Source organism: Molossus molossus, unplaced genomic scaffold (assembly GCF_014108415.1).
Source record: "Molossus molossus isolate mMolMol1 unplaced genomic scaffold, mMolMol1.p scaffold_m16_p_1, whole genome shotgun sequence".
In the NCBI taxonomy this organism is placed as follows: domain Eukaryota; kingdom Metazoa; phylum Chordata; class Mammalia; order Chiroptera; family Molossidae; genus Molossus; species Molossus molossus.
Genome location: NW_023425344.1, coordinates 83533150 through 83556690, shown reverse-complemented (window position 1 = coordinate 83556690; position 23541 = coordinate 83533150). Strand labels below are relative to the sequence as shown.

Genomic DNA, 23541 nt, shown 5'->3' with positions numbered 1-23541 from the left:
GGATTAAAAAAAAAAAAAAAAATACAACTAAGCATGATTTGCAATTTGTGTTTTTCTATTATTTGCTATTTATTGGAATCCAACTATATGGAAAATAATTACCAAGTACCTACAAAATCTTAACACTGAAGTAGAATAGGAGGGACTGAGCTTTAAAAAATATTTTGGATGGCAGGAAGCTTTTATTTGAAAAGTCTATCCATGAAGTTAGCTTCTGTAAATTTAGCAACACACACCTTTGACCATTTAGGGATCTTTCATAGAAACTGAGTTTCAGAACTCTGATTTATGAAAACAAGGCTAAAGATTTTGAAAAACAACATTGTTTTTGGCAAAGTAAGCCTAAATCCAAAAATTCCTAATTATTTCTTCCTTTGTGTATATTAGCACAAATTTAAACTGTGAGGGCATATTTCCTAAAATTTCAGAATGAGTCAATGATATCTACAAAAGGCAACCCTAACCTTGTGACCTGATGTTATAATATGAAAACAATGTCAGTTTTGCCCAGCCTGTGTGGCTCAGTGGTTGAGCATCAACCCACGCACCAAAGGTCGTCAGTTCGATTCCCGGTCACAGCATATGCTGTTTGTGGGCTAAATCCCCAGTGGGGGGCATGCAGGAGGTGGTCAGTTGATATTCTCTCTCATTGATATTTCTATCTCTGTTCCTCTCTAAAAATCACTAGTGGGAACCGAACCCGGGACTCTCTGCTCCGCAGTCCGACGCTCCAACTGCTGAGCCCAACCAGCCAGGGCAAAAAAAAAAAAAAAATTGTTTTAAAGGAAAACAATGCCAGTTTTGAAGAATTTATATCATTAATCCACAGCAGCAATTTTCAACCTTTTTCATCTCATGGCACACACAAACTAATTACTAAAATTCTTTGGCACACCAAAAGATAGATTTTTTGCTGAGCTCACCAAAAATAGGTATAATTTTGATTCATTCACTCCAGATGGCTATTGTTCTGTTGGATTTTTTTTCTCCTTTGTCTTTTTCTTTCACAATCTAAGGGAAAAGAGGTCAGTGCCCCTGACTAAATAGTCAGGTATAGCCTGTTTTAAAAATTCTTGCAGCACACCAGTTGAAAATCGCTGATCTACAGAATAGTTAAAGAGACCCTGACCAAAAGAAGTGTTCAGTTTTAAAATGTAGTTGACTCTAGATTATCCACATGCAATCACCTGTGGCAAATCCTTTTTTTTTTTAATCCTCACCTGAGGACATTTTTCCACTTTTTGTTCAGACAGAGCGGGAGGGAGAGAAAGGGAGAGAGAGAGAGAGAGAGAAAGATCGATGTGAAAGGGCCACATCGAGTGGCTGCCACCCCACGACCAACCAGGGCTGGGGACAAACTGCAACCGAGGTACATGCCCTTAGCGGAAACCGAACCCGGGTCTCTCTGGACCGCAGGCCGACGCTCTAACTGCTGAGCCAAACCGGCCAGGGCTGTGGCAAATCCTTAATCTCAAACTGGCTCTCCCTGGTGTCTGGTACCTACCAGCCTTTGGTTAATGTGCAGCAAAAAGTGAGGGCTTCTAATTACATGTAACCAGGAAAAAAAAGTTTCATCTCAAAATCAACTGCCGTACTCTAAAACTAAGAAACCATTTTGATTATTCAAATCTTTTTCCTTCCATGAAAGTTAAGAATAACAAGTTGACTTAACAGTGTTTCATCAGACTAAGTGAAAATCTTCTTGAGAGAATCTAAGAAAGAATATGGATTGAACATATAGGCGTCTGTTTTACTACACATACATACTAATACATAATAATACTTTATTATCTCTAGGTTTTAGTGTACTCTTATATGGTGGCTTTATTAGGAATTCTACTAGGACTATCATTCTCTCTTTAATTATGCACTAATAGTAATTATGTAATGAAATCAGAAAACTTAAAAACTTTAGTGCATTAAAATGGAAATTTTTATATTTGATATCTCTTGACAAAACTCTGTCTTGTAACACACCCATTTGTTAGTAAATAAGTGTACATTTTGCAACTAATTTGCCCTGGCAGAGTCCCAGGGATGCATTGTCAATCTCATCAGACTCTTGCTATCAGTCTTTTTCTATGGCTACAATCAGTGATTAATGTCACTTCAAAATATTTTCGAGCCAAATTATCTTGGCTTCAGCTTTGAGAATTGATCCTTTATTTGTAGCCATGAAGAAAGGAAAGACCTTGGCCCTTTGTCAAATCCTCATTTCCCCTCCAGGTTGACAAAGGGTGAAACTCAGGTAGCTTCTCGGTTGGTGCTGATCTCCTGGCCAATGTGTGCAACAGGGTTTCAGGTCCCAATGTCTGGGGCTTCAGGAGTGGGTGGGAATCAGCCATCTGTCACAGCCCAGTGGAGAGCAGTTAAGTCTGGGTTTGGGTTTGGATGTGAAGAGTACTTATCACAGGCTCTGCTTTGAGTCTATTCAGGCCGAAGGGGCTTATGTAAAGCAGCCCCCCAGAGATCCAGGTGAGCTAGGATAACAACTAAGGGCCATGTTGGCTCCTGTGCACACCTGTAACAATCAGGAGCTCTGGGGGAGTGAGCACTGCTCAAGATTTTGTTGTTCCTGGATTCGCTGGCCCTTATTCCACATAACAGCATACCAAGGATAAATGATGCCTAAAAGGAGTATCTGTGCCTCACTCTTACCCTAAGCCATCATCTTCACAGAAATAAGAACACAGCAAAATGATTATGAGTTAACAGATTTCCAATGAATACAGAAATAATAGCTCTTACAAAAAAAATATCCCCACTGATTTCTTTGCAGGACTTCATGCTGTGTCCTAGGAGACCCCTATCTGCACTCCATTCATAATGCCCTTCGTACCAACTCCATCAACTGACTGGTGGTGATAAAGTTTTAAAATAGACTAAAACCAAAGCAGAAATATATGGACTGGCCTTTCATTAATAATACAGCAAACTCTAGGACATGGTCAAAGATCCTAACCTGAAATTGTCTTGTCTAACCTAGAATTGTCCATAAAGCCCTGAACAGTCCATCCATTACAGCGAGATATTCTGGAGCTGGATCTGCCTGAGGCATCGGTTAAGTGCAGAGATGATATCTGAAATGGCACAGAGAATAGCCTTCCATGCACTTCTAGAGTAAGGGCCTCATCTAAGGTTGGAGGATCTTCTATGAAATGGCTTTACAAAACCAACAGTGGCCTCATTGTAGAAATGTCACTATCCCCTTCCACTCCGTCATTCACTCCCTCTGGGAAGGACCAGATGAAAGTCTTCTTTCAGAACTACGTGTGGGAAAAGCCATAATTTCCCTCAAATAAATGGTTTGCTTTATTCCTACAAACAACATGAATCAGATGAGCAATGCTACTTCCTATTCTCCTTTGGCTACCAAAACTGAAGGGCCAAGTTACAAAACCTATTTAAGATCCTATGGCTTATGTATCTGCATTTTAATAACTCTCTTCCCAACATCTTACCTTTTATTCTGTCCTCCCTTTTTTCTCCCTCTAGACCTTGTTAACTCTATTTTCCTAGTTTACGTTCCTGGAAGACATGTTGCATCCTTCCCCACACAAAATGGGACATAAACAAATTCAAAGAAATCAATTCTATTTATCTTTTAAGGTATTCTTTGAGAAATCAAAAATAGAAAGTGACTGAACAGGTTTCCACTTTGTAATATTATCCATGACTTAATCACCTTTAAATTGCATATTTTATATAACAAAATTTATAAAAATAAAATGAGAGCTCTTTAATGTACTTACATAAAAATGATGTCTCTAGAAATCTCCCACACATAAATGTATGTAACAAGAATGATGAATCTGCAGAGATATTTATTGCAGCGTATTTCATAAAAACAAAATATTGAAAACCACCTAAATGTGGGGATTTCAATAAGGGATTTTAATATTAATTACGGTATACTGTGCAGCTATTTCACAGAATGAGTGAGATTTACATGTAGTAATAAGGACTGGTTTCCAAAATGCGGTATTATATAAAAAAGGATATACAGAACAGTTCTTACTCTGAGCTATTATTGTTATAAACAAGGAAAAATTTGAAAACGCTTAGAAATCTCTGTAAGATCAATAGGAAATAACTAGGTGTCAGAAAGATCAGGAAGGCAGACTTACCTTCACCATCTTTTCTCTCACTTAACTTGTCTTTTTAACTTTTTACTTATGCATGCATTTCTTATTCTGTTTTAATTAGGCTATTTACATATGTAATTGGGATAAGGATTAGAATAACAAATGGAAAAGGTATGCCTCTACAGTTTTCATGTCACTTTTTAAAAAAGTATTTTAGTACAAAAATATTTTAGCATTTTCTATCTTTTCATTTCCTGAAAATCATTTTATTCTAACAAGTGTCCCAAAAACACTTTATTCAGATATCAAAATTCTACATAACCCTCCCTAATGGATCATAGATCTAGTAAAAAAGCAAGCACTATTTACATAAGCATGAAAATTATAGCTGACCTATAAAGAGAATAAAAATGAATTAAGCAACTCCTAAAAGAATTTGTGAGTCTTTCTTAAAAGTAAAAAGAACTTCACATCCATAAAAAGTAGAAAAATGAGCCCTGGCCAGTTTGGGTCAGTGATTGGAGCATTGGCCTGCGGTCCAGAGAGACCCGGTTCGGTGACCGCTAAGGCTAAGTACCTCGGTTGCAGTATGTCCCCGGCCCTAGTTGGGTTGTGATGGTGGCAGCCACTCGATGTGTCCCTTTCATGTCGATGTTTCTCTCTCTCTCTCTCTCTCTCTCCCTCCCTCCCTCCCTCTCTGCCTCTCTCCCTTCCTCCCTCCCACTCTATCTGAACAAAGAATGGAAAAATGTCCTCAGGTGAGGATAAAAAAATAAAATAAAATAGGAACAGGCAAAAAGGCAGGTGGAAATCCTGGCAAATGGAGAAACCTCACCCCATCCTCCCAATATCAGCCAATTGCCTCTGGTCCAAGAGGAAATAAATGAAAAATGGGGGAAGAGGGTCCTCCACTAACTTGTCAGAGAGGTTTGGGGAGAAGAGTAGAGACTAGAGCATCCTAGAATCAAGCAACAGATTAGATTCTGGATATAGGATGGCCAGAGCCTTATGTCAGCACTGTAATCCAGCCTTTCCCATTCCCCACTTCCCACCAGGAAGAAACCACTGGCCAACTGGTTAAAATTACAAATGTATGCCATTTGACCACATGAAAAAAGTGATCTCACGAAAATACTAGAATGCATGCAAAATAATATTTTTTCTATTTATATGAAAAATTGTTTATTTTAGAATTTTTTATATTAGTAAAAGATTACAATCAACACAAATATCCATCAATAAGAAACTGGTAATAGATTAGGTATAGACATGCGATGAACTACTATGAAGCCATAAAAAAGTGAGCAGGCTCTTCATATGCTGGTGATAAAGCCTTTCCAAATGTATAGTTAGAAAAATAAGCAAGGTACAGAATGGTGTATATACAGTATGTTTTCATTTGTATAGAAGATGTGGGGAGCCCTGGCCGGTTTGGCTCAGCGGTTAGAGCATCAGCCTGCAGTCCTGAGAGACCCGGGTTCGGTTCCCGCTAAGGGCATGTGACTTGGTTGCAGTTTGTCCCCGGCCCTGGTCGGTCGTGCGGGTAGCAGCCACTCGATGTGTCCCTTTCACATTGATGTTTCTCTCTCTCTCTCTCTTCCTCTCTCTCCCTCCCACTCTATCTGAACAAAAAATGTCCTCGGGTGAGGATAAAAAAAAAAAAAAAGAAGATGTGGGGAAAGAGATACATAGGAATTTGCTCATAAGTATATAAAATATTTCTAAAAGGACCACACAAAAAAAGATACCACCTATTGCTTTGAGGAGGAGTACTTGAGGATATGAGTGTGTCATCTCTTATAAAATAAAGAAATATTTTAAAAGATTGATGAAAAAATTTTAAAACCTGTGCAAAATTGGTGGGGAAGGGGGCAAAAGTAACTGTGTGTGGTGGTGGGGGGGGGAGTAATGAGAACTAAGCCATTAGAACCCTTCTGTCCTTCCCCTCCATTTCCCCAAGACGAAGGCCTAGCCCTGTGAGAAGCCTCTTCCATTGCTCACTGCAGATACTGCGTGGAATTATTCACCATCGCTGGATTATCACTTTAAAAGCATGCAGTTGATTCAACTGACTCAAAATGCATATATCAATAGATGAGTGGATAAAAAAAGCTGTGGTACATTTATACAATGGAATATTATTCAGCCATAAAAAATGATGAAATCTTACCATTTCCAATAGCATGAATGGACCTACAGGGTTTTATGCTCAGTGAAATAAGTCAGTCAGAGAAAGACGAATACCATATGATTTCACTTATATGTGGAATTTAAAGAAAAACAATAAACGAAGTAGAAAGAGACTCATAGCTATAGAGAACAGACTGATGGTTGTCAGAGGAGAGGGGGTTTGGGCAACTGGGTGAAAAAGGGAAAATAATTAAGAAATATAGATCAGTAGTTTCAAAATAGTCACAGAATGTAAAGTACAGCATAGGGAACACAGTCAATCATATTTTAATAACTATCTATGATGCCACGTGGGTACTTGAAATATTGAGGGGGCCACTTTGTAAAGTATATGATTGTCTAACCATCATGCTGCACACCTGAAACTAATATGAAGTAATTCAGAATGTGAACGGTAATTGTAAAATAAAATTAAAAACCAGGGAACAATGCATTTTACAGATTAAAAGCACCGTAGAAAAATGATGTCCATTACATCTGCTATAATGAAAAAGGAGGGGAAAGCACACCCATACTTTTCAAAGCTTTTCAAAAAGTTTCCAAGTAGAAAACGCAGAGCTGTTTCTGGGGCGGGGAGTGCCTCCTTGGCCCCCGAGATCTGGGTGGGCGCTTTCAAGCAGCATCCCCGTGGCCGGTGTTTGAAGGCAAACCCAGCAACGGGGCTAGAGTGCTTCCCTGTGCTTGGCCTGACCTCCCAGCTTGGGAAGTACTGAAATTTCTAATCCATAAAGGTTAAGACCTGCCCAGATTAGCTTTATGAGGAGATCTTAGGAAATCAGTAGATCTTAATAGTATTATATAAAGGTCAGTTCTAATGGGGGCAAAGAACGAAGGAACAAAGTAATTTTTGTGAAACTCAACTTTCAAGACTACACTTGCTCAAAAACTACCTGTTTGAAAAGGTCAGACTTCTTCAGCACTGATTTTCATTTGGAATTTGCATTCCAAGACCACTTGAAACTACCCAAAGTACACGGTGTTCTTAAAATAACCTTCTCACAGAAAGTGGTGGTTGAATAATCTTAATCAAAAAGTTCACATCTTTACCAGAGGGGTCAGGTAGGGAGGAGGAACTGGAGGCAGGTAGTCAAAAGGTGCAGACTTCCAGTTATGAGAATAGTGAGTACTAGGAATGGAATTACAGCATGATAACTATATTTAACACTGCTGCAGGCTATATATGAAAAATTTTAAGAGAGTGGACCCTAAGAGTTCTCATCACAAAAAAATATATTTTTTTTTCTTTTGTATCTACTATATCAGATGACAGGTGTTAACATACTGTGGTAATCATTTCACAATATATGTAAGTCTAATCATTATGTTGTACACATTAAACATACAGTGCTGTATGCCAATTATATTTCAATAAAACTGGGAGGGAAAGAATGACTGAAATGGAACTGAAAAACACAAAAACAAAACTTCACTTCCTAAGGATTTGAAGATTCAGGTTTAGAGCTCTGGGCAGCACAACTCACCTTGAGACTCCCGGTTCCTCCCAAGTCCATACGACTGTACGGGTCTAGAAAAAACTTCATCTACAAAGTGCCAATTCACGTTTAATGGAGGTGGCTATAGTTCATGAGAAATAACCTCTTTGATGGGGAACATGTGTATGGCCTTCAAAGCTGATTCCAACATTTTGTATTTACTCTTGATTATTTTAAAATGTTCAAAACATAAACAATCAAAGACATAATCTCTATAACTTTGTGACTAGGGGTAGGAAATCCATGGCCAGTGTAGGAAGCAAAAATTAACAAATTATGTTTCATTGACAAGGCTGAGTTTCTGAGTCCAAATATAAGGAAGGAATTAAATATGAAATTTAAACATTTCATTTTCTAAATAAAAATTCTTTTTAGACTAATAACCTTTTCATTGAAAATACAGAAAGAATTCAACAATGTGTTGTTCATCATTCTTTCCAGTGATTCACAATCATTAGCCAGAAATACAGATCATCCAACTGAAATTGTAACAACTACAAAATAGCTTCATAATGAAATACTGTCTCTCAGTCCCTATTTTGAACTAACCTATAAGTTTATCTAATGTTGATAAGAGTAAAAAAAAAAAAAAATCACTTTACATGGCAATTGTACAGTTGTAGCCTTTATTAACTTCAGGGAGAGGCAGGAGAAAATGAGGTTTAAAGCGAATAAAGTCAAGTCAGACTCTAGCTGTAGGTTTTATATCTTTCCGAAATCCCGAGAAACATAAAACATCTGCATTTTGTCTGGTGTTAAGTAAAAATGATGCAAAACCACCCAATTCACATAATTTCCTTCAGAAGCCACAAACTGCCCACTGACAGCCAAAGAACTCAGAAACTGAATAGCTTTGTTGAAACCTGGAACCAGCTGTTTTTGAGTTTTTTCTTCACTCCTCTGTAAAGCACTTGCAACAGGAACACTATTGGCATAGCCACATACAGCCAAACCTCCAAGTAAATAGACAACCACATAGAAGTACCGTATCTAGAGCCTATATACTCTTTTCAACACTATGGAATCTTAGAAATCTGCGTGTAAAATAAGAAAACTACAGCTGAAAAATGTTAAACAGCTCATCGGGTATAAAAGCCAGGGCTAGACTCAGATGTCCCCATTTGTCCAGTGCTTTTAGTTAAGACTTGCTTACAGGCATACAGAGCTTTTTAAAATAAAATATGCAAACCCTTAGAAATCTTTATTGCAGAGATCTCCACTTGGTAGTAGAGAAATTGTTAAAATAATTCAAATGAATTGTGCCATGAATATGATGGAAAAGTTAAGGAACAGAATAATTACAGAGCAAGAAACAAATATTTTGTGACAATCTGTGTGATTAGGTGCTGTGTGCCGTAAATATGTAACCATCAGTGCATTAGTGTTATGAACATATTAACAAAATTTCACCTTACAAAGAGACACATCAATAGTCAATAAATTAGGCAATTAGACAATAAATTAGACAATTAGAAAAACAAATTCTGAATTCTCAGTAACGTAGAGATCTGTTTATGAGTCAAAAACACAAAACAATCAAAGGGCAGAAAGAAGGAGAGAGTAATGACCTCTAAAAGAACTATGAAAACACAATCTGCCAATTTCTGGAATAGGTCATGCTTTCCCAGCTGGTAGGAATTTGGGATGGAGTGTTGGGTGGCTCAGGCAAGGAGCAGGACAGCTCCTATGTCTGTCTGGGTAGCATCTCTGATCCTTCCTTCCTTAGTCCCAGAGGGAAGGATGGGAAGTCTGGCTAAATGTGGCTTTGTGGCTAGATATAGTGAGCCAAGAGCAGAGGCTGAGCAACACTAATGCCCTGAGTGCTGCTGGCTTCTCCAAACAAGTCAGTGAAAAAGGGGCAGCAAGTCCTGGCCAGTTTGGTTCAGCGGTTAAAGCATTGGCCTGCAGACCAGAGAGACCTGGGTTTGGTTCCCACTAAGGGCAGATACCTCGGTTGCAGTTTGTCTCTGGCCCCAGTTGGGGTAGTGTGGGTGTCAATGTGTCTCTCTCACACCGATATTTCACTCGATCTTCCTCCCTCTCTCCTTCCTGCTCTCTCTGAAGATAAATGCAAAAATGTTCTCAAATGAGGATAAAAAATATTTTTTAAAAGGGGGGGGGGGGCAGTGAGCAGAAATAAAATGCAGCATGTTTGGATAAATACATATATCCGCCCTCATGACTACTGATTGAAACATCTCACATATGCTCAACCAAATGGAATAAACAAGTACCACAGGGTCCCTGCCCTACGGCACAAGATCTGGTAACTATTCAGTATGAGGGAATGGCCTCCCCCATGACAGACACATCTTCTAAAGGATAAATTGGGAGGTTCTGGGGATAGGTGGGAATACCTTCCTTTTGTTTTGCTGAGCTGACTTGAAGGAAAATTCCAAAGTGAATCATTCAGAAAAACAAGAACCAGGGCACCTTAGATAAGGAATGGGGAATGCTCCTTATGAAAAAGAACACTGAGATTATCTAAGTAAGGGTCAGAAAGGCAAAAACATTTTTCACATCAAATTTCCCAGAAGCTCTTAGGAATTTTTATAGGTAATCCATTACCAGATGTAACTGTTAAAGAATAGCAAGGCATTTTCCTTGAATAAATATAGTGACAAAGGTTTTAATTTCACAAAGGTTTGCTTTAAAAACTAATCAGAGTTTTTCATTTGTCCCTAACAAGCCACTCTGGGGGCAGGTCTTCCCACTTGGAGCTGACCTCTCGTTTTTGCATTCCTCTACCTGTTTATAGCAAAAACTGACAAGAGACATTTGGACCATCTGAGATTCTGGAAAAATAAAACACACACAAGGAAATATCCATCTTTGAACTCATTTTTACAACTCTGCCATCTACAGTATTAATAGTAAAGATCCATCTGGTCCTTTGTAATCTAAAGGCATTTTATTTTATTGCAAGAGAACCTTGGAACAATTTTTTATTTTGGCAGTATAAATGCAAAATACATATATCATGCTTAGAGGACAAAGGATCTGCTAGCATGGGTCCGTCCCACCCCACACACTGTTTCAATAGCAGCAGTCCTTTACATTTCTTTAATGTCACCAAACACATATGTAGTATTTACTCTGTGCCATCAGCAGTTTTAAGTGCTTTACAAATAACTTATTTAAGCCTTGTTATGGTTATACCTATGAGGTGTACCTATGAGGTACTGTACTATTTCAGATCTATTTTTTGAGATGAGGAGAATAAAGCACAGAGAGATTGAATGACTTGCTCAAGGTCACACAGTTCGTAAGAGGTAGAAATAATTTGAACCCAGGCAGGCATGCTCCAGGGTTCATGCTCCCCTTCATTATTCTGCCTCTCGAACTTTCACCAAATCTAAACTAAAATGAATTGTGATTTGTGCAGGATCATCTTCCACATTTTTATAGCATTACCTTGTCAATAATTCACTCATGTCATGTTTTAGCTTTCTCAGATCCTTGAGGAATAACAAGAGGGAAACAATAAACACTATCAAATACTATATTTGACCACTTTTAATCTTTCGGAAACAGAGTGAAGATATAGAAAATAACAAAATAGTGCCCTGTATTTGCTAGGAAAGCTATTGTGCAAAAAACGTGATTCTTAGCAGGTCTAAATCTTGTAACGCCACTGAAACTTTGAAAGGCCTTTACGCTCGCTCAAATTCCGAATCACTAGAGAAAAGCTGGTGTATACTGGAGAAAATTTAACTACATGGTAAAGAGACAAAGAACAGCTCTTCAAGGCTCTTTCTGGGGAAGACCTCTAAGACCAAAAGGGTTTTCTCCTTGGCACGTTTTAGCACATCTGGCAGAGTGCTATGTGCTCCTTTGCCCATTGCTCTGGCACTCTGCCTTCAGGGAAGGTACACTCCACTGTGCTCAGGCTTTCTGGCAAGGCAGCCCTGTCCTGGGTGGGGCTGGGGAGCTGTGCACACCCCAAAGCACTTCAACATTTCCTTTGGGAGTGTCCTGCAAATGAAGGTAGCAAAAAAGGAGGAAACTACCTCCATTCCTGCAAAGAAACTACGCATTTTTCATCTGAGAAAGGTGCTGGTGTTGGGCCAAGAAAAAGGTCCTCTCTTCACCCTTTCATTTTCAAAGCCGGATTGCTCTTCAAATTCCACACCTGTGGCCTCCAGCTGTGCAAATACTTGTAACTGAGGTAAAAGTGGCAGAAGACTATATTCTACCAGCTACCGTTCTTCTTTCTGACCATCTTCCCTTAAAAAATAATGATGAATAGACTAACCAGTGGCGGGGTGGGGGATGGAGGGTGGGGGCACAACAGCTTTGCCTAGTTCTCTTGTTTACTGGAAACTGGAGTTACCACCATCTCCCTTTACACTGGAATGCAACGGCCCAGCTGTGCAAAAGTCTGGCCCAGTGGCTTGCAGATAACAGGTAGAAAAATATTATTCCCATTTACCTTTCCATCCCTAACCAGAGATGTCAGCCTGCGCATTCAATTACAGTCAACTGACTGTCCCTCTCCCTCCTTCAGAAAGGTCAGGAGAGACATCACCTGCAATTCCCAAAAACTGAAATAGCTAAGGGGACTCCTAACTTTTCTGAACTTAAATTTACTCCATTCCAACACATCTCTAAGGCAGGCTCCTCCCCTTCCTACTCCAGCCTTCCTAGCTACCCTTCTCGACTCCTCTAAGCCCCTTTCTTATTAGCAGTAACACACTGGGATATCTAGAACCCACTTTTGTTTCCATCATCTCAACACACCTGCCAACATAGTAGTCTAAAGATGCCTCTGAAATCTACTTAATTATTTGTGGGTGGTTTTTATTGGTAAGGGAAGTGAGCTATAATTTTGAGATCCAGATAAAATTCTGGAAACAAATTCATCAAACTTCTGTAATGTAGCTTTGATTATTTTTACCATAAAAATATCCATTGGTGATCATGGAAAAGGTAAAAATCAATGTTCTGGCCTGCCACTGATTACATGATTACCTATAGAACTTAAAAATTATGCTTTTTTCCAGAGGTGTTATTTGATTATACTGGGTGGTCCACTTAGAACACAGTCAACACAACCTCACCTCAAAAAAGGATTTACAAATAGGCCTCTTTACACAATAGCTATGGTAAGGATTTTATCGTACTATAAAGTTCAGTTTGTTTAGTGTAAATACAGTCTAGACTCCTTATCTTACCCCCATCTCAGAACCTGGAGCAAAGAAAAGGATGAGCCTAATGAGAAAATAGAAGCTGGAGATACTGGGGACAAAAGCTCAAATGAGCATCTGGTGAAGAACAAACTGCCTCCTTACTACAGGTATCTGAAAACCCCCATGTCAGAATCACACCACCAAGCCTTGCTGGTAATGAGCCCTCAGGTGTGCTGAGGGAAGGGATGAATGAGGGTGGAGAGCACCCCCTCCTAGGGAGCTGGAGAGTACCCCCTCCTATGGAGCTGAAGTCCCCAGTGATGATGATACTCACGCTGACACTGTCCCCAGGACTGGCGGGCCCAGCCCCAGCAGCAGTCAATCCTCCCACCATAACGACACAGGCCAATTGACGACGCTATTTGCCTGGGCCACCTATCAAACAAAAAGATTCAAAATAAATAAAGACACTTTTGAAATTAAAAATAATTTCCTCTTTGTTATTATGTTAGAAAGTAATTAAAGCACACACATGAACTCTTTCATGCCTGTAGAATTTAAGGATAAAACACCTTCAGGGAAATAGTTCTGCTCTGATCTAATTTCAAATTTCAGACAGTTAAACACACACACAACACTCAACACACAGGAGTAGGGGGAAATGGGAGGGGAAAATCCTTTCTTAAATGCAAATAGCACCAGCTAAAAACAAGATTTCTCAAGGCTGCCACTCACAGGGTGGTTTGTGAAGCTTAAAATAAAACAGATTCCTCAAAGACCCACACCTGGAGGCGGGAGCACAGCTTTGACAGATTCATCATAAACTGAAAAGTATTAAGACATGTCAAAATAGAAAGAAAAAAATTTCTGCCTTATATAAAAAGTAGATGTAGAAAGGGCAAAGAGAGGGGAGGGAGGTTTCTCAAAATCAGATGAAACAGAACTCTTTTCAAGATATGACTCTTTGGCAGAAAAAGTTCCCAGAAAAAAATGTACTAGAAAAAGATGTCTAAATAAAACCAAGGGAGTTTAAAGTGCAGCTAACATCTCAAGTGTCCTTGTGGTTTGAAACTTTCCTGCATCAACAATTCATGTTATCTTCCTCTCTAATGTAAATAAGGACTAAAGAAAGTATTTAATTTCAGGATATACTGATTTATCCACCAGATTCCACTTTGGCACCTTATTTGGTGAATTGTTTCCTTTTTTAGACACTTAAATGACTACCCCTACCCCAGAAGATCAGTATTTTCACTGGCTGTTCTAGTCATGTTTTTAAACTACATTACAATCTTATGCTTATATCATGTGATACATTTCTTGTTGCAAATGTGTCTTAAAGAAATGCACAACGCACCAGAAGGTGAGCAAAAAACTGCTTTTAAAACAATAAAATAGCCTCTGGCCCCTCCCCGCGTCCGTTTTCTGTCTTTTCTTTTCCTTTCTCTCGCCAGCCCCCCACCCCAAGCCCGAAATACAAAATAACCCCGAACTTTCTATTTCCTCCGACCAGGTGGTAAACAAGCGGCTGCGCTCCACTGGTCGCCTTCCGTTCCCCTCCGGGTACAAGAAAGCCAATCAATCTTGGAATCGATTCGTTCCAAGATTGCAAGTAAAACAGGTGCCGCGGTCTTGAGGGCTGCGCAGGCAGTTAATTGGCGGGTGGGGGTCGCTGAAAGAAGGCGGCTGGATAGCGGTGTGACCCAGGTGAAGCTCTCTCCCGGCTGCTCCGCCGGGCGTCTGCGCGAGCAGCAGCGATCTGCGCTCGGGCCGAGTCTGGTGTGCAACTGCGCGGAGGTGGGGTAGCCAAGCACACCCTCCCAAGACACACACACACACACACACACACTCGCGGAGCGTGCCCGGCGGCGGGGGAGAGGGTGCCGCGCGCCGCGGCGGGAAGGGCTGAGTGACAGCGAAGACGGAGTCTGGTTGTTGGAACCTGTCAGAGCACGCCGGAGTCAGGCTCGCCCGAGGTCTCGGTGGCGCTGTGTGTGTGTGTGTGTGTGTGTGTGCGCGCGCGCGTACACACACACACACACACACGGAGCGTTCTCCCACTTCAGTCCTTATTTTAAGTCCTTCTAGAAAACCAAGTGGTAGGCAGGCATACAGGTCCCCCCTGGAAGCCCAGTGACTCCCTCGCCACCACTCTTGGTTGAGCGGCCCTGACAGCTCCAAGTCGGGACTTGGTCCTGGCCCCTGGGAAGTTTCCCCGCCTAAGAGCCGTCTAAATCAAGAGCGAGAGGTTCCCGGCCAAGGGATGCGCCGCGCGTCACCACCTCTTAGCGACTGACCCGCGCCCTCAGAGGCGAGATGGCGGGCTCGAGCCTCCCTGCACCCCCAGCCCGGATCCCCGAACCTGGAGCCGCAGCTGGATCCCCCGGGTGGAGGGAGAGCAGCTCGACGGCTCTCCTCCTGCCTAGGCGATGCCGTGGCCCAGCTTCTGGACAGAGGCGCCTTGTGACCGCGCCGGCGTGCCTGGAGAGGGGACCTCAGGACCGTAGGAGATTAGCGTGGGAAAGAAGGCGGATAAGACGTCTCCCCGGGGCCAACTCACCTCCCGTCGAATTCAGCGGCCGCCGGCAGGTAGAGAGAGGATCCGAGCACCAGCGCCAGGAAGAAATCCATGTCGGGCGGCCAGGCCCGGCGGCGGCGCGGCTGCACGCGGGGACCAGGTTGGGGTACTCGGCGCGGAGGAAAGGCGCGCTCGCCTCCTTGCCTCCCCCGAGGAGCTGCGGCCACCGCGGCTGCTGCTGCCACCCTCGGAGGAGAGCGGCGCGGCGCGCAGCCTGAGCAGGTCTGCCGCGCGGCGCCCGGAGCCCCTCCGGCTCCCTCCCCGCGAGGGAGGCGCTGCAGGGGGAACCGCGCCGCCTGCGGGGAGGGGCGGGGGGCGCGCGTGCGCTCCACTCGCCGCCCTTCCGGCCCCGGGCGAGGGGTGAGGGCGCCCGGCCCCGCCGCGGGAAGCTCTGGACCGCAGCGTCTCTTGGGGGCCAGCCAAGCGGGGCGAGCGCCAGGCTGGGAGGAACGTTGCACGGCCGCCCTGGACGAGGAACGCGGGGTGCTCCGCAGGAAAGGGTGAGCCGAGAGGAAAGGGGCCGGGGCGTAGGCTCGCGCTCCGCCTGCTCGCCGAACAGGTGGTGACGGCGGGGGGAGCCGCGGCTTTCACCTGACGGCCGAGGTGTCCAGGACCAGAGACGCTTACGGGGCTGGAGTGGAGCAGCGTCTGCATTAGTGAAACCACAGCACGACTTGGACAAATTAGCAAAGGCAAACTCCGGGAGTGTGCTTCTCCCACAGAGTTGGCAAAGGCATATTTTTTATTTTGTAACCAACCGAAAGAAATGTCTGGCTCTCCAGTCGAGTTTTTAAGAAGCAACGTGCAGACGGTCTATCTCTGCCAGCTCAACTCCGAACACATTAGAAGGGTAGCAAGGCTGCCCCTCCAGGGGCGCGTGCCCGCCAGAGATGGAGGGCAGTTACTACTGAGCAGTCTTGTGGTGCCTGATTTTAATAAATCATTGCTCTGGGTTTTTTTCAGAGTAAAACGTATTGTACTAAAGGGCTGTGCTCAGATGAGAACACTTAAATGATTATGCTAAAATGCACGTTTACATCAGTCCAATCGAGTCACCCCTCTTCCCAAATCCTATCCCGGAAAGACTCCCCCAGGGCAGTGATCTGCCATTCCCACACTTCTCAGACCCAATCTCTCTTCTAATCCTTGCCTTTCTAGAGCATTCCAGGCATGTCCCTGCCTTAGGGCCACTGCCCGACTGTTACTTCTCTCTGGGCACAGATGTCTGCATGGCTCACATTCTCACTTCATTTGGTCTTTGCTCAAATGTCACCTCTTTGCGGAAACCAACCTTGACCACCCTATTTAAAGTTGCACCCTGACCCCTTCTCATGCCCCTTGCCTGTTCTACTTTGTTTTTTTCCCCATACCACGAATCCTATAGTTTCCTATATAATTTACTTATGTCTTCTTTGTAGGGTTTCTTTCTGTTAGAATACAAACCCGGCAAGGACAAGTTTCTGTGTCGAGAGCATAGAACAGTGTCTGGCAGTAGTAAGTGCTCATAAATGTTTATTGAATGGGCTTGTGATATTACAAACTTTTCTCCCCACCTTTATTTTCTTGTTGAGGTTTCTCAACTTCAAATTTTTAGTGGAAAGTTCTGTGGCAAAGTAACCTCATTATCCTGATCTCTTAGTATGTATAAAAACAGGAATTTTCTTTGAGAAAAGGGAAAATAATGGTTTCAACTTAAACGACTCTTTGATTTCCAAGTTGTTTTCTGTTAGCAAAACAAGTTTCTATTTTAATCTCAGGAAATATCCATGCCAATTCAGGCTTGGGACATTATTTTAGGCAAACAGCTTGGTGTCATCCATTTCAGATCTTTCTAATGAAGTCCAAAAATGTAGGAGTCAAAATATTTTTTTTGCAGCAAATCACATTTTTGTAAGTGTAATGTGGGCTTTTTTTCCAGGCTTCAGTGGCTACTCCTTAGCCATTTTCTTTGTTTATTGGTTCCTGGATTGGATTTGCAAATAAGCACCACCAGACCGATGGATGATTATGGACAGTGGGCTAACCTACAGGCCAAAAACTGGAGATAGAGGAAAGGAAAAATAGTGGTGAGTGGAAAGAGGACTTCTATCTGGAACAAAAGGGCAGTGCCCCATCTGTATGCCTCTTTTATTTTTTCTTATCTTTTCTTTGGCCTAGAAAACACTCCATTCATCTTCCTTCTTCATTTAGACACTCACTTACCCTTTGGGTCCATAGGGAAACCCTTTGATTCTTTGCTTGGTTGGGCCTCCTGTGGTACATGCTTCTACAACCCTATGCATTTCCTGGAGTGACTCTTACTGTACTGTTGTAATTGCTTCTCTGTCACTCTGGGTTCTCATGAGACACTAATATAACCAATAGAAGGACAAGAGCAGTTGTCACTCTGTCCCTTGTGCCCAGCACACTGCCTGGCACAAGGCTTCAAATCAGCAAATATTAAATAGATTGAATTAGATTAGATTGAATTTCTGCCTGGTGAACTTTAGCTTCTCCCTTGAGTGAGCTGTAGCTAATTATATCAGTTTTTGTTGAATCATGGAATGAGGAGACTCTAAAGGAACTCCAAGTTTTAACTGGTTAATATGCTGCAGTTATGACCACCAGTGATCATTCCAAAAGAGAGGTGGAGTTCCCATGGCAGTGACATTTTATTATCTGTCTTCAAAACAAACATGAAAGAACCAAATCAAAACAACTTGCTTTTAGCAATCTCTGTACTTTTCCAGTAGGACATCCTTTTGGTTCAGTTTTATACCAGGTAATGCCACCTTGCAAGTAGTGATGCCAGTTTTCTCTCACAGAAATAATTACCTATCACGGGTCACAATATGACACAGATGAACAACAACATAAAAACAAACAAATGCAACTTCAGACACTTGGGGATTAGAAGCTCTTAATTATTTAGTCTTTCTAGGTGCTAGGACTTCAGCTGGGATCCAAAGTTGTACCCTGAAAGAGTTCACGTTGCAGTGCAGAAACAGAACAGTGAGGGCTATGAAGGCAGGATAAAGGTGTAAAGAGAAGGTAGAGGAAGGATAAGGTGATAGAAAGTGACGAGGTATGGTTTTAGGTGGAGTGATTTGGTCATCTTTGGGGAGGTGACACTTGAGCAGAGACTGAATGCAGTGTGGGTGGGGGTGGTGTCCAGGCAGGAGGGTGAGAGGTGTGTTTTCTCTGTCAAGTTTTCTTAGCCATTGTCATGCTAACCATTAAGCAAGCTCCCCCTCTACCCTATGCAGTGGTGGCCCAGGGATAGGACTACTGCTTTAAAAACTCTTATTAAGAAAAGAGAAGGACGAGGAACACACAGCTGCTCATTCACAGCAATTCTGACTCCCAGCTAAGCAAGAATTATGGAGCTTCTCTGCCCTGGCGGTGGAGGAAGCGCCCTGGTCAGATAATCAGGTCACCCCTGCTTGTACTACCTGTCCATTAATCTTGCAGAGCCACATTGGAAGTGACTGTTGGAGTATATGCCTTCCTTGGGGGCTATATATCATTTACAGTTCTTTTACTGCTGGTACAAATTTAAAGTCCAGAGTGTTGCTTTAAGGAGCCAACAGAGATAGGCATTTTCAGGCCAGACTCAAGGTTTCTGTGGCTACAAGATATCCTTAAAACCCTAATAGGCTTTAGATCTAATTGCTTCCAGTCAGTTTTCTGCGCAGAAAACCAAATGCAAAGTCTTTTCTGGTCCTAGTTTTTAAGCCTGCTTTATTTCTTTGCTTCCAAGAGTCCCTACCTTCCCCTTTCATCTTAATGGGGGCCACCTTGAGGCTAGCTGAAATAACAGGGTTGCTTGGGAGGGGAACACCCTCACTCTGATCCTTCCCACAAGACTTGGATCCCTTTATCTATATTAATGTTCGGGGCATGAAAGCAGTTGTCCTTTGCAATCCCGGGGGCGGGGGGTGGGGCAGAGTTTCTGGACATTCTCATTTTCTTTCATTTCTGCTTGCAAAGCAGCAGCTCTTGCCTGAGCTCCTTCCTTCCTTTCTTAATTTCTTTCTTTCTTATTTTCTTTCTTTCCTTCTTTCTTTCTTCCTTCCTTCCTTCCTTCCTTCCTTCCTTCCTTCCTTCCTTCCTTCCTTCCTTCTTTCTTTCTTTCTTTCTTTCTTTCTTTCTTTCTTTCTTTCTTTTTCTTTCTTTCTTCTTAATCCTCACCCATGGACATTTTTCCATTGATTTTTTATTTGATAGAGTGGGAGGGAGGGAGGAGAAAAAGAGAGAGGAAAGAGAGAGAAACATCATTGTGAGAGATACACATTAACTGGTTGGCTACTTCAGGATCCTGACTGGGGCCAGGGGTTGAACCCACAGATGAGGTTCGCCATGCCCTTTACTGAGACTCAAACCCATGACTTTTTGGTCTACAAGCCGACACCCTACCACACCAGCCAGGGCATCTCATCTCTTTCTTAAGATACTTTTCTAAAAGCAACAAGGAGCAGCCAACATTTTCATTTTTTATAGCAATATTCGCTTTATCTGGATATTTTTTGTGCCTTCCAAGTGAGCATAGGTAATGATTTTACAAAACAGCAGGAGTATTACTAGCTTTCCAGCCTAAACACAGCAGCGATGGTTTACACCCCAGTTGGAGCATATCATCCTGTCAAAGAATAGACAATTTCAATACTATTTAAATTCTTCTGAAATATGAAAAAAGGAATGCTTACAAATTATTCCTAAGAACTCATTGCTCTCTAAACCTGACAAAAAGCCTCATTTGGGCAACATGCACACATATACACAGCTCATCTCCGATATGAATATCTACGCAGAAGCTCTAAATAAATGATTAGCGAGTGTCATGTAGGGATATATTAGAAGAATCTCACAATCACGTTGACAGAAAACCTCCATGTGGGTAAAGGGTTAACAAAACCCTTTCCCCTTCTCTGGGAGTAGTGACCTTATGTTAACTTTCTCGCCCTGTTCCCCTGGCAACCTGATAAGGTGGACTGTGAACTATATTGCTAATAAAAAAAGGACCCCTGACTGGTAAACTGCATTTAGACAAGGAGAACCAAATATGCCTGATAGCAAACCCTAGCATTGGACTAGCCTGAGTTCAGTGATTCTTATATGCAAAGACACAGGACACTATGCCTGTGGTGCTGCTACCAGAGACACTGGCTCCAGAGAGGCATGAGGTGGTTAAGCCAGAGCAGCCTCACACCTGTGCAGAGTGTGTCTCATCTTACATCGGAGCTATTCTGCTGTGTGAGGAGTTCCACAGAAGAGGAGCACTTGATGCTACTGTGCCGGCAAACTGTGGTCCCTGCCCTGTGTTCTTCTGAGTAAACAGGTACCAAATGTAGCCATCATAGTCTTGTGAGCTTGAATGTTTACTTAAACTTAAGGAGACCTGAGGTTGCTGCAGACTCTATGATCAGCACTATTGATTCCTGATTTTTTTTTTTTTTTAAATCCTCACCCGAGGATATTTTTCCATTTATCTTTTTTTTTTAATATTTTCATTATTGCTTTTTAGATAGGGAGGAAGGTTGAGGGAGAGAGAGATAGAAACATCGATGAGAGAGACCATCGATCAGCCGCCTCCTGCATGCCCCTCACCAGGGATTTGGCCCGCAACCTGGGCATGTGCCCTGACTGGGAATTGAACCGGCGACCTCTTGGTACATGGGTGAATGCTCAACCACTAAGCCACACTGGCCAGGCTCCATTTATCTTCAGACAGAGTGTGAAAAAGGAAGAGAGAGAGAGAGAAAGAAACATCGATGAGAGAGAGAAACATCAATGTGAGAGACACACATTGATTGGTTGCCTCCTACATGACCCTGACCAGGCCTGGGGACCAAACCACAACTGAGGTAGGTCCCCTTGATCAGAATTGAACCTGAGACTTTGTTCCATGGGCCAATGCTTCAACCGCTGAGCCAAACTGGCCAGGGCTGATTCCTGATTTTTTTTAAAAAAACTAAACCTCTCCTGACCTGTGTGGCTCAGTGGATTGAACGTTGTCCCATGGGCTGAGAGGTCCCGGTTCAATTCTCAGTCAGGGCACATGCCTGGGTTTTGGGCTTGGTCCCCAGTAGAGGGCATGCAGGAGGCAGTCAATTGATGTTTCTATCTCTCTCTCCCTTCCTCTCTCTCTAAAAAAATCAATAAAAACATATTTTAAAAAACAAAACCTATTCATAAGATAAAAATATGTAAATCTCAAATTAAAAGCCAAATTAATGTAGAATGTGATCTCTTGGAGAATTCTTATTCATGTCAAGAATGAGATGAAAATGCCCATATCACTACTTTTTGTTGCTGTTAATCCTCACCCCTGATTTTTAGAAAGAGTGGAAGGGAGGGAGGGAGAGGGGGAGGAGAGAGAGAGGGAGAAACAGCTATATGAGAAACACATTGATTGGCTGCCTTCCACACGCGCCCAGACCAGGGCCAGGATCAAACCTGCAACCCAGGTACATGCACTTGTTGGAAGACTGTTATATATTTTATCTGATGTATGTATCTTGATCTCATAAAGTACGTAGTTTCGTACACAATTTAGGGCCAAGAAAAAATATGTGTCTCTTCTGAAAAAAATGTTATGTCTTCTATTTTTTTTGATGAAAACTTGCTTTATTAAGTTTCTTTTTAGAACTTGGCTGACAGAAAACTATGGAAACAGTAAAGAGCTGAGTAGTTGCCAGGAGTTAATGAGCGAGAGGGGTGAATGGGCAGAGCACAGAGGATTTTTAGGACAGTGGAACTATTTTGTATTATACTGTAATCATGGATACATGTCATTATACATTTGTCAGAACACTTAGAATGCGTAACACCAAGAGTGACCCCTAATGTAAAACGTGGACTTTAGGTAATAATGATGTGTCAGTGTAGGTTCATCAGTTGTAACAAATGCACCAGTCATGGCAATGTTGAAGATGGGGGAGGCTATGGATTTGTGGGGACAGGGAGTATATAGGAAATCTCTGTTCCTTCAAGACAATTTTGCTGTGCACCTAAAATTTCTCTAAAAATTACAGTCTATAGTGGCTGCACCAGTCTGCATTCCCACCAGCAGTGTACTAGAGTCCCCTTTTCTCCACACCCTCGCCAACACTTGTTGTTTGATGATTTGTTGATGGCGGCCATTCTGACAGGTGTGAATTGATACCTCATTGTTGTTTAAATTTGCATCTCTTTGATAATTAGTGACGTTGAGCATTTCTTTATATGTCTCTTGGCCATTTGTATGTCCTGTTTGGAGAGGTGTCTATTTAGTTCCTCTGCCCATTTTTTAATTGGGTTCTTTGGCTTCCTTTTGTTGAGTTGTATGAGCACTCTATATAGTTTGGAAATTAACTCCTTATCTGATGTATCGTTGCCAATTATGCTCTCCCATAGAGTGGGTTGCCTTTCCATTTTGGTGGTTGTTTCTTTTGCTGTGCAGAAGCTTTTGAGTTTGATGTAGTTCCATGTGTTCATTTTCTCCTTTGTTTCTGTTGCCTTAGGTGATGTATCTGTGAAAATTCTGCTGTGTATGATGTCTGAAATTTTGATGCCTACATTTTCTTGTAGGGTTTTTATGGATTCATGAGTCACATATAAGTTTCAGAAAATTAAAAATTAAACTGCCACTTAACCCAGTGATCCCACTCTAGGAATATACCCTAAGAACCCTGAAACACCAATCAGAAAGAATATATGTACCCCCATGTTCATAGCAGCACCATTTACAGTAACTAAGATCTGGAAACAGCCCAAATGTGCATCAGTAGACAAATAGATAAAAATGTTGTGGTACATATACATAATAGAGTACTATGCAGCTGTAAGAAAGAAAGATCTCATATCCTTTGAGATGACATGGAGGGACCTCAAAAGTATTATCCTAAGCGAAACAAGCCAAATAGAGAAAGACAAGTATCATATGATCTCACTTATTTGTGGAATATAATGAACATAACAGTCTGAGGAATGGGGTAGTCCCAGAGATGTGGAAGTGGGGTACAGACTGACAATCCCCAGAAGAGGGGGTGGTGAGGAGAGATAAACCACAGAACTTATATGCATGTATGCATGAACAATGGACATGG

At 42.1% G+C, this 23541-nt stretch overlaps 1 protein-coding gene across 2 annotated transcripts in view; it reads right to left on the bottom strand.

Annotated features, from left to right (window-relative positions):
- NPNT (nephronectin) overlaps positions 1-15561 on the bottom strand; it is an 84236-nt gene extending 68675 nt beyond the window's left edge. For both annotated transcript variants that reach the window (XM_036264757.1, XM_036264768.1), the window contains exons 1-2: positions 15458-15561; positions 13232-13332 (exon numbers count right to left, since the gene is read on the bottom strand). In XM_036264757.1, the coding sequence (XP_036120650.1) occupies positions 13232-13332; positions 15458-15528 (172 nt within the window). In that variant the 5' untranslated portion in view covers positions 15529-15561. The remainder of the gene's footprint in view (positions 1-13231; positions 13333-15457) is intronic.
- Positions 15562-23541: the final 7980 nt, after the last annotated feature.